Here is a 16,762-nt window from a genome sequence, read left to right on the forward strand (position 1 = left end):
GTTCCAAAATAAAATTTTAGATCAAGAAAATTAAGATAATTCGGTAAACTCTACCCTTTCTGCCTCTAGGTGGAACAATGAGAGCAGTCAAGGGTAGGTACATTCTCAGCTGACCAAAAACATCCTGACTTATATACACACAGAAGCTATTTAGTGCATTTATGGACAGTGTCCAAAACAGAATTTATGATCAGTAGAATTATAAAACTGTAAATCACCCTCCATGTGCTAGAACATATTTGACATAAGTGACTCTCTCAAAAAACTAAAATGATTGTTGACTATTTGATGTGGAATGACTTTCAACAATTATTTTCTTACTCATTATTTTAACTGCTCTGATTTGACACAATGTTAACATTAATCACGATGATGATATGATATCCATTACCCATTTCAGTTTTGGGGTTTTTTTTGAAGTAGATTATTTTTTATTATTCCCTTCCAAGTGATTTGCAAATGTAAGTAAACCCTGAGTCACACACCTGCAAACAGCTACCAAGCTACAACTAACAGTTTACTGCTGTGTATATCTTGAAAGACTTATTGTTGGAAAAAAATTGTTTATAATTAGGCGAAGAAAATATGAAATCCTACAGTTTCTTCTTTTTACTTTACTTTGTAGATAGGCTCCTTCTAAATCATGTTATCACAGTAGTCAAAGAATCATTATGAAATAGACTCAAAGGGGTATAAACCAGTGATCTATTCCATTCTGACTCAAGCCAAGGTCAGTTACATCCCAACTGTTATTCTTTCTCATTCTGGCAACTATTCAGAAGTCTTGCAGATGCTATTGGATGTAACCAAAGTTATAATCTTCCTAATAATAATCTATTTGGATGCTTCACTACATCACCTTTATAACCTTGTCCTTCAGAACAGAGGGAGATTCATTTCGGCTAGTTTTAGACAGCTACATCTGAGGAGCTCCTCTGAGACACCAGTGCCATTTTGCATGCTTCAGACATTTAGACATGATGACCAATAACAAAAAAGTGCCTGCTTTTCTAACTCAGCATTAATGGCTCAGATGTGCTCAATGGCCAGAAGTCTGAATTTAGACATTACAAATAAGATTAATCTGTTTGACCTACCATTACTTTCATCAAGCTCATGCTTTAATTAATTTGCAAGAAAAATAGATGAGACAGTGTCAAAACCCTAACTGAAGTCCAAATACTGGACATCTACTGTTTTTCCCTTAAGTAATATTTCCTATCCACTCCTAGAAGGGAATTATATGGCTTTAATAGGTTTGCTCTTGGCAAATCCATACTGTTTATTACTTATTTCTTCTAGCTACTTAAAGTAGTATATCTGTTCATTGACTTGTTTGTTAATTGAAAATAATTCCCTACATTCTTCTTTCTTTCCTCTTTTAAAGGTAAGATCTATGTTATTCTTATTTAGTCTCTTGGTACCTGATACATCCCTCAGGAAATCTCACAGAAAGCCACTAATAGGCCTAAGTTTTGCAGACAGTTAAGAAACCTAACCTATCTAGTCTGTTCTTTCCTTATCTGCAATTGAGGTTTTAGCTCTAGGATTAACCGTGCATGTCACATGTTCACCAACAATCTCTACAGTAAACTCATGCAATAAAAATCACTGTGTGCTTTTCTCTTCTCTGCTCCTACTCCATGCACCCTTTCCTTTCCTCCAAGAGCTCTCTAAGGTACTGAGGATCTCTTTGTTCTTCTATCTATTAATGTGCTAATATAATTATGTTATATTAAATCTTGCTAGTTGCTTCTCACTGAGTGCTTTGGCACTTCTGACATATCTCCACACATGTGTGCTATTCCACCATGTTTAGTTAAGAGAAATTTTCCTCATTTTGCCTAAGGTGGAAGAAGAGGTGAAAATTTAGCTCAGCTGGTCTTTCATACTTCCTTTTCTTCACATTGCTGAAGATTGAACTGTGGTCTTTTGTAGATTTCTGTTGAAAGCCCCACAGATCCATCTTAAACCTATGCCCCATATATTTCTTAAAATAAAATCTCTGAATTTGTTGAACTCTACTTTTTCCACCTTTTTTCCCCCAGGCAATCTGTCAGTGTAATTTCTTACACAAAAAATAGCAACTAAAAACCTCCATTACTATCATGTCCAATGTCTTTGGAAAAGATTCAAGAAAAAATATATTCTTCACTGCTTCCCTGGACACCAACAGATATGTAATAGCTCTATCTAATCCTATTTTTGAGATCTCAAGGCAACTGGTTTTGAAATACAAGCCAAAAGTTCCTCTCTTCTTCCCTGCTTCTATATGACTGTACTACTATTGTGATACATATGATAAAGTACCTACAATGTAAATTTTGCTGTAATATCCAATTAATTCTTGTTTTCCTCATCAACTCTTCAGTTATTTCTTCTCTGTTCCTTGTTATTTTACCATTAGCATGCAAACAGCTAAGATACCTTGCAAACTGACCCACAACTTTCTCTAGTCACTTCTTTAATCTTGTTTTAAATAATCCGAGGGACAAGACCTATGTTGAAGTTGCCTTATTTAAGATTATGATTTTTGTTCTTGCCAAATGGTTCTCATTTTAAATTTCTCTCAGGAGAGAGAAGAGCTACATTTAGAGTGTATCTGACTGATGCTAGACTTGGACATGAGATGAGAGACAATATTATCTTGAATCTTCAACTTCTTTATTCACTGCCACAGAGCCTGAAAAGAACTTTTGATTTGCTAGGATAATTCTTAGCAGTACCAATATTATTCTTTATCCTATGCTAATGATTGGTGGAATCCTTTGTGATTTGGAAAAATTTGACTCTTTAAAGAAGCGCATCAGCCATAATTTAAGTGCCAGGTGTTGTAGATGTTTCCACATTGCCTTGTGTAGAAGACCAGTAGACAGCAGCACCTTTTATTTCCTCTGGGTAACAGGGATTTTTTTATTCCTTGGGCTAGTGTTTGGGGGTTTTTTCAGTTATTAGGAGTTGTTCTTACTTGTTTCCTGGTCAGCACTCCTGCTTTTAATTTGTCAGGGGACATCAACAGTCATCTTCCTCTCTGTAGTTTTAAGTTTAGTCCTCCAGTACCTGTACCGCTACCAAATAGAATGTTCTGCTTTAATTTTTTTATTCCTGAATGCATGATGTGGATGAAATCCTGATGAGCATACTCAGTTTTGAATCTCTCCTCTTACTGCTCTTGTAATTGCCTCTTAAGAGATTTCCCTGGAGATCCAAGAGAAGTCTTTCCAGATACCACCAGTAGAAAAATATAGGCCAAAGTTCTGGCAAGTCTATTCAAGAATTTCATCACAAGATGTCATCATTGTCTAATTTTAAATAAAGCTATTTAATTATGAGCATACAAGATATTTCCTCTCAAATATTTTTCACTAAGAATGAATACTATGTAGTACAAAAAGCTCTTTGTGATTGATAGAGTATTTGTGCTTGAATTTTACACATTTTTGTTTTTATTAGCAGTTCATGAAAACACTGAAGTATAATATGAAGTACAGGACTAAGCAAACACTAAAATGAAGTATTCCGTAGGAAGCTACGTTTACTCTTCATTATTACCAGGAATTTTGTTACTTGCTAAAAAGTTATTAGACAAGTGATGTTGCTTGAATACAGTGCTCAATGATCTAGATGCTTACAGTTCAAAAGTAGAAGTTTCTTTGACTTACACACTCTGAACATTAAAATATTATATCAATCTTTACTGGATAAGCTTTTTCCACATATATTCAGGTAAAAACTAAAATCCCTCATATTTATACATAAACTGATGAAGTATTTCAAAATTCTATTATGAGATACCATACTACTTAATTTTTATTCCTAAGCATTGGCCAGATCTTTATCTCTGGTTGTGCTATGTTTAAGGAGAAGCTTGCTAGCAGTGAGGAGTAAGAGCTCCTTATATCCTCCTAGATAATCTATTACTTGGTTATTACTTAGACAATAAAAAATAATGTACTTGAAGTATAACATGTTTGATGCATGCAATGCATTTAATTCAGTAATAGTTCCCTTTGCTTTGCTGCCTAAATTGTGTTTGACTGAATCTGGAAATGGCCAAAAAGGAATGAAAAATGGAACACATACATGTGAAGCTGCATATATTTAGGTCTATAGTAGAAGGACATGTCTTTATTGCAAGCTGCATGTAAAGCAAAACTGATAATTTTAAGAAAAGATAGCTGTATTTTGATTGATCATAGCTTGATGTCTTAATTAAGAGCAAAATCAAATTATCATTCTAAACTAGCTAAATACCGTTAATAAGAAAACAGGAAAGAAAAAAAAAAGTTTGTGTTTAGAAAGCTGCACACTGAATAGAAAGTAAGGACTCAATGTCCACTTTAGGAAAAGAAGCAAAGAGTAGACCAGCCATCTGCAAGGGTTGAAACACCAAATGCCATATTTCTATGTCAAGAAAAATAAGGTATGCAGTAGAGTGCAAAATGGCTGATGACAAGAGTTGTAAGGTACTTTCTGATCTTAAAAAAGTAGAAAATGAAAAGCAGTGGTCAGTCATGGGAACAGATAGAGTAGTATTTACACATCCCTAAAACATGGAAATTTTCAAACATATACTGTTGCTATCGTCTCCATTTCATGGCTTTTACTTGCTCTGCAGATTCTTACTCTACACCAAATTTTGCCTTTGGTGCCTGTGTGCTACTGTGGGAAGCTGACCCTGGCTGGATGCCAGGTGCCCAGCAAGCCACTCCATCACTGCCCTGAGCAGCACAGGGCATGGGAGAGAATAAGATAGAAAAAAACCCCTTTGGGTCAAAATAAAGGCAGTTTAATACAACAAAAGGTCTGTGTGAAACCAAAGGAAAACAAAAGATTTATTCTCTACTTCCTATTAGCTGGTGATATCCAGCCTCCCTCTCCTTTTTCTTAGCTTTTATTGCTGTACAGCCGTGTATGGTAAGAAACATTCCTTTGCAGCTTGAGCCTGGGTATGTTCCCTCCCAAGGTCTTGTCCATCCTCTCCCCACTGGCGAGGGGGTAATGCTGGAGAGCAGCCTTGGTGCTGAGCGAGCACCAGGGTGTTTGACAGGTGAACACCTTTCTAGCTACCCATGCAAAGAACTGTGAAGGCTGCTGAGGGAAAGATAACTCCATCTCCAGCAGACCCAGTAGAACTACCATGATAAAATATAAGACACGGAAAATCCTGAATTATTTAAAATATCTTCAGAAATTATTCACTATCTCCTAACGTGGAGTTTGTCTGTGAACAGTTCTGTTTTCCAACGTTGCAAGTTGCAGGAAGAACAGACTGCCAGAACAACATGCCTAGCACTTCTCATGATATTGCCCCTTACTCTTTTTAGAAAAAAAATAAGCTGAGTCTGCTTGTTTTATCTGCAATTATATTTGCATTCAAATCAGTTATTTTCTCTTTATACTAGATCCCCTTTTCACTGCAAGCTACTGTTAAAATAGCTGTGTCAATTATATTTAACTGATAAGACACAGTTTCATCCTGTATATATGTAATGCTCCATGAAATGGACAGTTGTTCAAATATATCCTTTTCCAAATTTTAAGCGATAAGGTACATAACATCCTGCCCTATTCATAAACCCAATGCAATTTTTAGCAGGGATGTACCAGTACAGCTGAGTAACACAGCCTTGCCTAAGGACTAAATTATTTGGACATGCAATTCAGTTTTCCCTCCATGAGTTAGTGAGAAGACATAATAAAATGCTTTAAAAATTCTTATCAGCACAGTTGCACAAGTTTATGGCGACAGACCAACAGGCTAAGCATGACTTAGGGTTCTTAGTAGCAGAGGTTTTCAAATTTTCCCATCGTTGCTAACACCAGTCACTGTCTGTCAGCAACATTTTCAGCCCTGTGCCAAATATTTCTTCTAAGCAGCATTATATAATACAACACTTTAAAAAGTGTCAGCAGTTAATGGATTATATATATGCAGAGTTCCATCATTTCAAACAAAACCTCATCTGAAAAAGATTGTAAAATACCCCCCAAGAAGAAAAGCTTCCATACAAAGACATTAGTGGAGTATTTTTTCTGGTAAGATTTCAAAACAACATTAATGACTTCAATATGCTATTTAAAGCAACAGCTCCAGGACACTGGGCCTAATGAATCTCTAACATTAAACAACATAGATTCTGTTCATGGTTATTCAAATATCTACAAATGATTTCAACACAGTGGGTTACTTAGCAATGTCTTATCCACAGTTTCCCTATGGACAATTACGTCAAAATTAAACAATAGTTGGTTGTTTTTCCTTACTTGCAGCGTGATCTTTCATCTCTCCCAGTCCAGTATTAATTCCAGCATCTATTGAACTCATGATTTTATCAATCTACAAAAGAGAGAACAGTGAAACAATTGTGGGACCCCATCTTCAGTATTTTATTCTAGTTTTTAATGCATAGATTTATGGCATTATTACCCTCATTAGGAAAAAAAGAATTAAAATTGTAAAAATGCATGAATCAAAGGCAGACAATTTTTCCACTTTGATTTGGAGATTGCAATTTGATTTGCAATTTTGTATGTTAGCAAAAACTAAGGCTTGGGACTAGTATTTCTTTTTCCATGGTAGAGTTCCTTACATACTGATGACTCTGGTCATCTAGGTATGACCACTAGTGGTTTATTTAAGCAGTAATATTAATGAATTAAAAATTAAAAATTATCTTGTATGTTCCAAAGTATTTAAAATACACACTATTAGATCAATTGTTCAATTAATATTTCCATAGAATTTCCTATCCCCCTCTTCTTTTCATCTGCCCCAAGGCCACTAAATAAGCACGAGGATAGTTGTGTCCCCACATAGCACAGAACAACATTCTCTGTAAAACAACACTGCACTGATTCCAAAACTTACTCACATGTGTCTAAGGCACATTGAACTTACTAGGTCAAAACCACTGTATCTATTTTACTTTCTGTAAGAACAGGACAAACCAAAAAGTGAAATCAAAAGGTTGCTGTGGACTAAGAAGGACAAAGAGGACAAAGAGACAGACAACGAGGAACACACTTTACTAAGCTTAATATTAGGACTAGTAGGAAAAGTATGTGTTAGTCACTGGTGAGAGGAGAAAGTCTGAAAATTATGACAGAATCTGCAGATTGATAATTCATACTTTATACATAAATGTATACATATAGATATGGCACTTTTTTACTTTTAAGCTCAAACCTTGATGACCATGTAGAAAGGCAAACCTGGATCTGATTCTAATCAGGATTTTGTAATAACATGTCGAAATTGTAAAGATCAAAACCTGATATCCTTAGTACATCTTCACTGAGAGAGTATTTCCCTTACAAAAGTGCCTTAAAATGCCCTATCAAATCAGACTCTTAGGTTAGCTTGAAACATTTTCCTAGAAAAATAACCAACTACATAATCAAACTCAGGGTTCTTTCTGAACACAATAGCACCCTGGAGATAGATGAATTTCCCCACTGCAGTAGTTTTAAGGAGAAATTCTCACTTCTCTGTAGGAGCAGCAAAGATCCAAACATTTCAAACTCTTAATTTACCTCAATGAGATGGGTACTTCTGTGTCTATGAAGAGCCATTTACATTCTTGAAATTTAGCACAGTAAAAAAAAAAGTTAAACACACAGTATCTAAAAATTAATTTAAATTGAATTCTAAACCTAAAATAAAGTCTCTCATATGAGCAAGTATGTGCACTACAAATTCAGTGTGGAAATTTCTGTTAGTAGTCCTGAATTCATTGCTGCTATAAGAGTATTCCTGCTTCACACAACAGCCAGGTATGTGCCAAGCATTTTGCACATAGGCTACACACCAGTTAGAGGATACGATACACAAGAAGGGTTTGTAGAATGCCCAATCAACTCTTCATTGCTGCCATTTTCTCCTGGCTCTTGAGGATGGGCACTGCCATGGTGGAAATAATTAGCAAATATGTAAACAATAGGCACAGCTACTAAGGATTTTACCAACATTATTATTGTCAGCGGTGAGGGCTTTAGTAGACAATGATTTCAGTGACACAAAAAATTGCAGAATTACTTCTGGTTAACTTCATTCACTAGGGAAACAATAGACTTTATTGAGTGGGCAGCATTTGAACAGAAATGCTTTGCATTTTGTGCCAGCTGTTGAACTCCCATGCAGTACACTGTGACATTCGTGCTGAGGTTTGCAGTGTGGAATATTCACTTTTTATTTTGTCTCTGAAACTGAAAACAATAACAGTGTCTTCACAAGACCACAGTACTTAAAAAATGAAACAAAACTTACTTCTTCCCACTCCGATGTGAAGGAAGGTGTTCTCTCCGAATTCCCTTTGGAGCACTGAGGCTTTGGTGTGGGTTCACTCCAATTGCTTCTTGCTTTTTTATCATTTGGTGGATGGGTAATGAGATTAGAATCAGATTTTGAAACATTTTTGCACAAATGCATTTCCAGCAAGGTCTTTGGCAAAGATCGTATTCTGCCCAGTGTGCACGCTCGCTCCACAAATCCCCCAGTGGTAATAACCCATTGTTCACTGATCCTTGGTGCACCAACCAGGGTATGATTTTCTGCTGGTTTATTCTTAGTATGAAATATGGTTCTGTTTACAATTGGTGGCTTTTTTTTCTTAACAGGAGGATCAGAGCTGTTCTCTTTCCGTAGCTGTATCTGCTGCGCTGCGCTCTTGCTCAAAATGCTTTTCTCCAGTGGCCCACTGCACAGGTTTACTTTGCTGTACAGCTGCAGTGGATTCTCAGGTGGGTCACATGCAGGTGATGATCCATGAAGTAAACCTGCAAACTGCTCAGCGGGGTGTCCTTCAGGAAGCTCACTTTCAGTGGATGTTTCACCCTGGCTACGTTGCTCTGAAATGAGAGAGAACCTTGTAAACATAAAAGGGTGATAAAATACTGCAAACAAAAAAATCCTTACTACCCTCAAAATTACTTTTTAATGCTGCTTGGTACATTCTCATGTAAAGAAACAAAAGACAACTATGCCATGACACGATTTATTATTCTCCTAAAAAAAATCTTAAATATAACTATTTTATCCTGACTAAAATATCTGCTGGTAGAACGACAGCCAAAAATGCTCAGTGCTATATATAAATTCCATGAAAAAACAAATTTATAAGATAAAATAGGCCATTGCTATTCCATCAGCTTGATGATGTCTCTTTTAATTTGCTATTGAGTGAGTTGAAATGTGCAAAAATTATATAGTTTAGTATGATAAATTAGGTAGGTAGTTTGTAGGTGGTAAAATACATGAAGAACCATTATTGTCACGAGTATTCTTAGTAATTTTTCTTTTTATAGTCATTATAATAATAGTGAATTTACACTATGATGGCTTTTACTGGCAGTCTCTAAGGAATGGATCTGAGTTTTGTTTTCATTTTCAGGAACTTTTGAGAATAGTAACAGTAACCATTGGGAAAAAAGAACACAAAATTAAGTCTTTTCAAACACACTTAATATGTAACCTAGTACACACACAAATGCAAAAAGCAACCACAGAAAAATGCACTACTTTGGCAAGGTTTAGAGCAGATTATTAAAATTTTATGACTTTTTTATGCTTGTTGCTGAAAGACCTGGGGGGGGGGGGGGGAAATAGAGGCCTGAGCTGCCTCACTTAAAGTGTTGGTGTGCTTAACATCACTTTATCAACATGGCATTAAGTCAGCATGTCTAGTCAGAATAACTGTGTCCCTGCTAATGGTCACATCTCTATAACTACTTCATTAAAGATAAATTAATCGATCTCATTCCTTCTAGAAGTTGTATGCTCTAGTTGGACTCTAACTGTAGGACAGTGAGCACAGCAGTAGCTACCACAAGGAATCGAGCATGCACACCATGACATAATGTGCAAAGACACTGAGCAGTTTTGTCTAATTAACTAAAATATCTGCTGGCAAAAAAAAACAAAACAAAAAAAACCCAAAAAACCAACAACCCAATCAAATCTCAAAATATCCTTTCTAAAAGAAAGCAGTGCTTGACTTTATGAATGACAGAAGAAAGATTTTGGTGTGTACTTCAAAACTTCATCAACTCTTTTACCAGTCAGCAGCTTAAAAACATAAAATTAAATGTTTTTCTATACAAGATAAAATTCTAATAACTGAAGAAAATATACTTTTCTTCTTTGAGAACAACTAGAATATACACTTGAGACATTTTGCAACCAAAAATATGTGAGGTGTTACGGAGAAAGGTCAAACGTAGGACATAACAGAGCTTAAGGGATCAATAAACCCAGAAAAATTTGGTTTAGGGGAAAAATTCAGGGGAAAAGGAGGACATGGGGAACTCTCTCTTTGATTTCTGAAAGTTGCTGGTTTATACATATGTCTGCAATTTTGAAGGTGAATTCAAAATGAGGAATAAATTATGTAAATAATTAGTGGCCTTGGTGCTTTTCCTTTACATGAAAAACTCTGTAGCTGAGATTCTGCTCCAGATTAAGACACATCATTTTTCTACAGAGGTGAGAAGCATGTTAGCTCCCACCATAGTCAGAAATCAATTTAATAAAATGAGTGGAACCTATCACTCCCTGTACTCTGTTAACTGGGCTGACTACGATGACAGTGAGTTACGGGAGACAGCATTCAGTTTGTGTCCAGATACCTACATTTATATATCTGTCATGAACTTAATCCTGTTTTGATGTTCCAGACAAGCATCTCCTAGCTGTGTATTGAACTCATTGAAGAGATAAATATTTTTGTCAGGACAAAGTAAACCAGGAGGGAATAAATCAAGAAAAACAAAGGCTCACAGAACTTGGATTGCAGGAACTTCACTACTAGCTTTGCTACATCTATGTTATAAGTAGTACTGGCCAACAGCTATGAGGATCTGAAGGAATTACTAGGCTCCTTTAAGTTAAACTTTCCTTCTCAAGACAGAGCTGGTCCATCCAAATAATTACTGGGAATAATCTCTGATCTCAGCTAAAACTTGCACTGTGCCTGGGCACTGTCTAGGTGGGTCCATTCAGTATTGGCCAAAGACTGGCAAAACACAAACAGTTTAAGAGTACAGACTGCCAAGCACCAGTGTCATCTCATGCCCTGATTTTGCTCAATTTATTACTGTAAACAAAGTAAGTTCTTACTGAGAACGCCATTCCCCTGTGGTCAGTAAATATATGTACTGACCACTAGAAAGTGTGTGTGTGTCTCTCACTTTCCAGCAGTGTTGCAGTGACAGCATATCAAAACATTAATTCTAGTTGTTTTGGTAGTTGATGCAGCAGCAAAGATCCCATATATATTGTATGAGCCTTTTTCAGCTTGATTTTTCACAACTCTTACTGTACTGTGCACAGATAAGCATATATATATATTCTACTTTAGGTATAACTTTCATCTTTAAAATACCCACACAAATACTTTGAGGAAGTCAGGAAAAACTAAAACAAAGGTTGCTTGTGCACCCATTAGTCTTCTTATGTGTTAGCAAGGACTTTATTTCACTTTTTAAAAGATCACTACTAGTTTTCAAAAATACCCTATTTCACCTAATGTTGAGAATGAAGTTTGCCTAATGAAGAAGCAGCTCCTCAACATTTTCACAGTATCATAAAACTGTTCAGTTTGGAAAAGACCTCTAAGATCATCAAGTCCAACTATTAAACCAGCACTGCCAAGTCCACAACCACCACCACCAATCCATGTCCCACCCTTTAAATATCTCCAGGGATTTATATTCTCTTTGTTCAATAAGAGTGGTCTTATTACCTATTTACTGCACAGCATCTAAATTCTTCTTTGAATATCAAGTTCTTTAGCAGCTTCTCAAATTTTTATGATGTCCACTATATAAGAAGTTCACAAATATGAACTCATGTATCCTTCTAAGGTGAGACTGTAATGTGATATTATGCTAATTTGAAAAATGAGAGATAAGGCACAAGGAGATAATGCTGAAAAATGCAAAAATGTTTACACATCTGATTTGAGATTCCTCAAGATTTTCTTTGTTCAGAGTACTAAACATTTTCAAACACAGAATATTTTCAAAGTATGGTCACTATTCATTTCAGTACATCAAAAAATCGGACCCCGAATGTATCAAATTCATCATTCAAAAATCAAGGAATATGGTTAATGGCTGCGTGGATAACCTTTGGGCTGTCTTGACCAGAGTAAAAGAAGCTCTGGCAGGGACAGAGTATTCTCTCTGTTGCTTTCAGCTGCCTCAGCTGTCACCACTTCTCTTTGATACCTTTTGCTTTTAATAAGAGCTTTGTTAATTATGTGGCAAAGTAAGCAAAGATCTTATAGCTATACCTTCTTCACACCATGATTTTGAGCAATACAAACCACATCTATACCATGGAAAAAAAAGACAAAAAAGACTGGGGCTGTCAGGAAAAAAAAATAAAAAATCCATGTGGTCATGACGAAGGTTAAGAAGCAAGCAGCACCACATGCTGCACTGCAGCCCTAAAACAGGTTATCCAGAGTGGTGCCATCTGCATCCCTGCACACTTTCAAAACCTGGTTAGGAAAAGACATGTCTGATCTCATGATGAAAGTCCTGCTCCAAACAGGAGGATGGACTATAAATTCTCCAGATATCCAACAGTTTAATGAACCAATTATTATTCTGAATCTTCTGCCATTTGAACTGATAACTGTTAAGGTTAATGGTCTTTGAACACTGACTTGCATTATTATTTTAGTTTCCTAATGCAGTTAATATTTAATACTTTAATGTTCAGCAAATAAGGAGAGCACAGAGATGGACTATAGCACTGCTCTAAATAGTGCAGTAGTCTATCAGTCCCTGTCATGTTCTAGAGAAATCACAGAAGGAAAAAAATAAACCATACAACAGATAATCATAAAATAATTTCCTAGAGTATGCTTCTCATTTTTATTCCAAGTCAGTATTTGTTGACCTAAAACCTGAAATGTGAGATGTTAAATAAGCTCTTCAAACTGCAGCATTATCTAAAAATGCAGATTCATTGTTCATGGGAATATCAAATATCTCCATCCCAAGAACTTACAGAATGAAAAGCTTTACACAGGATAATACCACTACTATACCCTTGCTAAAATAGCCAACTTTATTAAAAAATTTTAAACCTAGCTTTTAATAATTACCTATCTCTGAGATAGATTTTTTTTTTAATTGCTGCATATTTCTGTTATAGACTTCAAGAAAAATGATACTGAAATCAGTATTTCTCCGGAGGCTTAGCAGCAATGCAAAAACATGATATTTTAGATATTATTTTCTGGTTTTAAACATATCAACATAATTCTTGTTTGAATACTGCTGTGTATTAAAAAACACCATGCTATTAAACCATTCATTAATTCTTATTTTTATTTCTTCTTATTATTCTTATTATTTCAACCAACTTAACTGGCACTAAGAATTTATATAAACAATTACATTACATAGGTCTATACTCAGTGAACAGCCATTTAATAATGACAGCTTTTTCTTCTCCCAGACATTTGAGTAAGCTTCATGAGAAAGAAATTTAAAAAAGAGGGTGGGGACACAAGAGAATAGAAGTCCAAGCTCTTGGTCTCAATCCCAGTGGAGAGAAGCATTCAGCTTAAAGGTAATATTTTTTTTCTTTTTGGAAGTACATTTATTTTTGTAATAACAAAAAAACCCAAACCAACAGAAAGAGATCTCGCTTCCTTACCAGATACTGCTTTTCTTACCACTTTATCTTTTTACTTGTAAATAATTTCATAAATACCAAAACATAAACAGATGTCATTTCTACAGAACTTTAGTGTTTTTACAAGTGCACGTACAGCTTATCCATCTGAGAGGATTACTTCTGAAAATCACTGTGATACTGCCATATCTGTGTTACAAGGAAAACATTTACATTTGGAACTACAAATAAATTCAGTTGTGCCATAATCTCAAAGCCACAGATACATATTGCTATTATCACCAGTTTATACACAACCAAACTGGTATTTAGGCAGCAGATTGCAATTCAATCAGCTATTTATTCTCACACTGATGCACCCCAGCACAGTTGCTCGAGGTACATATATAGAACTCTATGAAATACCATTTCTCACTTTCAGTATTTGAGAGTTATAATTTACAGATGCTTCATCAAACTCAGATATTTTTTCCTGATTCTGACTCCAAGACTGCAGAGCACATTAAGAAAATCAGAAGCATACTGAATACTGTGAATTTTGCATTCATGTAAAATTGGAAATCGTCTTATTCACAGTTGTATCTCAAGAGATTCCATGTTCCTAACTAAAGTACATTCAGGAGAATAACAGTTGTTAATAACACTAATGAAAAGAGCTTTAATAGATAAATTATAATGACAGAGTTAGATCTTTAACAGGCATTGCTGTTGCCATGGCACAATATTTCTAATGTAAAATAAAAATCCACTAGAAAATTGTTCTATAGCTATGGTAACAACTGTATTGTGACATGATTATTCTATTCAACTTCTGTTTTCATTTGATCCAGAAAGATGTTTTTAGCATCACACTTTGCACATGTGCAATATCTGCCCAAAAATGTATTCTCAACTCCCTATTCTCCACATTCAGTTGACTACTAAAACCAACAGTCAGAACTGAGCAATATTTGGAAACTACCCTCTTATAAAAGGATGGGTAAGCATATTTACATCATAAAGATTGCTTTGCAAGCACTAGAACACCCTCAGTAGTGAGGATATCAGTTGTATTGCCAAAGTGATAGAAAAGGGGATGATCAGCAAGAAAACCTGTAAGACTAAGAAAATTCATAGTATTTAAAAACAGAAGTAGCAATATTCAGGAAGGCTTTATTTCACGCAGCAAACAACATTGTGCTCTGACCAAGCTACAGCTCTTTGATGGCAGCGCTTTGGCTGCAGATATCTTAGATGAGGCAGAACAATATTTTCTCACTCAAGTGTAAGTTATAGCAAGGTACAGTGGACCTGGGAAATAGAACAATAAGATTACTAAGCAAGTGGTAAAGACTGTGGGCTTCTACTGCTACCAGCAACAACACAGAAGAGGAGCAATAGCGTCCAGTCAGATTGCAGTTTCTTCTTTTCTTCTTCTGGTTATTCCTAAATCTGGAGAAACCAGCAAAAAAGTGGTTGGCAAGGTTGCTGTTGATGGTCTCCAGGCTCTGTGCCCAGGTTCCAATACTGCCAGCTTCTCAAAACCCATTCCCTTAGAAATCCCAGTGAGCATCTCTGTGGGTTGGGAGTTTGCTCTCATAACCTTCAAAACTGCCAATTCACCCCTTAGCATCACAGTCTGCACTTGACTCTGTACTGAGGGGTTTTACTGTCTCATTGTCTCTTCCTTCATTATTTCCCTAAGATGAGAAAGATTTTCAGGGAAAGATATGGGATTTCAGGGAAAGAAAACATTCAGAAAATGTTTTCTGAACATTTCTTGCCAGCATCTAACGAAGAAAGAAAGCTTTGGGTTAGGGAGGATATTAGGCAGTTATTACTGCTAATTCCAACCACATTATAATGCCTAATTATAGTCCTTGTCCAAATTTTCAGCAATAGCAGTGTAATCTGGTACAGAGGTAATTTTAGCTCTTATTGAGATGTTTTGTCTCTTCTGTATGTCTTCAGAATTTTTTTTTTTTGATACATGCATATTCTGTATTAGAGGAGGACATAAATGTAATTTTCACAATCACATAAAGGGTTAACCTTTTACTGCAAAATTCAACACAGACAAAAATAAAGAGCTGCAGCTGCCACCTCCATAATGCCGTTTCCATGAGGATTTCTTTCTATGTGACTATATAAGGCTTGGTTCCTAGACATCTTAAAGACAGACAGGCTCTCATGAACCACCACGTTTTACAGCTCAAAACTCTGCCTTATGCCTGCACATCAAAATAAGGATTCTTCAGAAAAATAACATGCTAACATTTTTATGGACTAAACATATCAGACTGATAAAATAATGGTCAACATCCCTCAGGTGAAATGCTGGACAAATTCAACACTCACATTCAAGCTAAAATTCTGCGGTAATACGTCAGCTTTGCAATGCAGCAAAGGCAAAAAAGAAATCATCTCAGTGTGTCTGTAACTTTCAGTGAATGTTTCATAAGATATGCTGAGAGGTGAATGGCAATAGATATAAAGTGTAATTCTGCAGAGAGATCACATATAATCACATCGAGAAATTCTGCGGGGATCTCTTTTTTCAGCAGAAAGCAGTTGAGTGGGTTGTGGCTGTGCTCAGAAAGTACATGTTAATTTGACAATACAGTACAGCAGGGCAGAGTAATACAAGAGGAAAACTTGGTGACACTTAATAACCAAAATCAGTGCAAATCAATATCAGTGTGATAGATGAGCTCTTGAAACTGTATCCTTTGGTTGAAGACTGTAAAAAAACCCTGCTACATGTTCCACTCCTGGTATTTCACACATCACATGCAAAGAAGGAATGACAAATTCCTCCACCAAGTGGGAACAAAACTTACGACATAAGGCAGAAGAAACTGCAAGAAATAGTGGATGATTCTTAAAATAATGTTTCCAAAAGGAGACATTTCACAACAATTTTGTTTAAAAGGAATTATTTGCCCTAGCAATGACTCAGTTTCCCCCAGCATGAGACAGCACCAGAAAGCAAAGAAAGTGTATGTTCTGTCATTTGCACTGACCAAACATTTCTCTTTTCTAACCTCAATATAGAATATATTTCTGATCAAAGCAGTATTTTTGAGATACTTCAGCTTGTCTCTTTCCTCATTCCACATACAAAATCATCTG

General features: G+C 35.8%; 1 protein-coding gene across 8 annotated transcripts in view; it reads right to left on the reverse strand.

Moving 5' to 3' along the window:
• The window catches only part of ANKS1B (ankyrin repeat and sterile alpha motif domain containing 1B), a 407,552-nt gene that overhangs the window by 203,834 nt on the left and 186,956 nt on the right, over nt 1-16,762 (reverse strand). For all 8 annotated transcript variants that reach the window (XM_038155524.1, XM_038155523.1, XM_038155513.1 and 5 more), the window contains exons 13-14: nt 8,270-8,850; nt 6,268-6,340 (exon numbers count right to left, since the gene is read on the reverse strand). In XM_038155524.1, the coding sequence (XP_038011452.1) occupies nt 6,268-6,340; nt 8,270-8,850 (654 nt within the window). The remainder of the gene's footprint in view (nt 1-6,267; nt 6,341-8,269; nt 8,851-16,762) is intronic.

The sequence above is a fragment of the Motacilla alba genome, chromosome 1A, assembly GCF_015832195.1.
Source record: "Motacilla alba alba isolate MOTALB_02 chromosome 1A, Motacilla_alba_V1.0_pri, whole genome shotgun sequence".
Taxonomy (NCBI): Eukaryota; Metazoa; Chordata; class Aves; order Passeriformes; family Motacillidae; genus Motacilla; species Motacilla alba.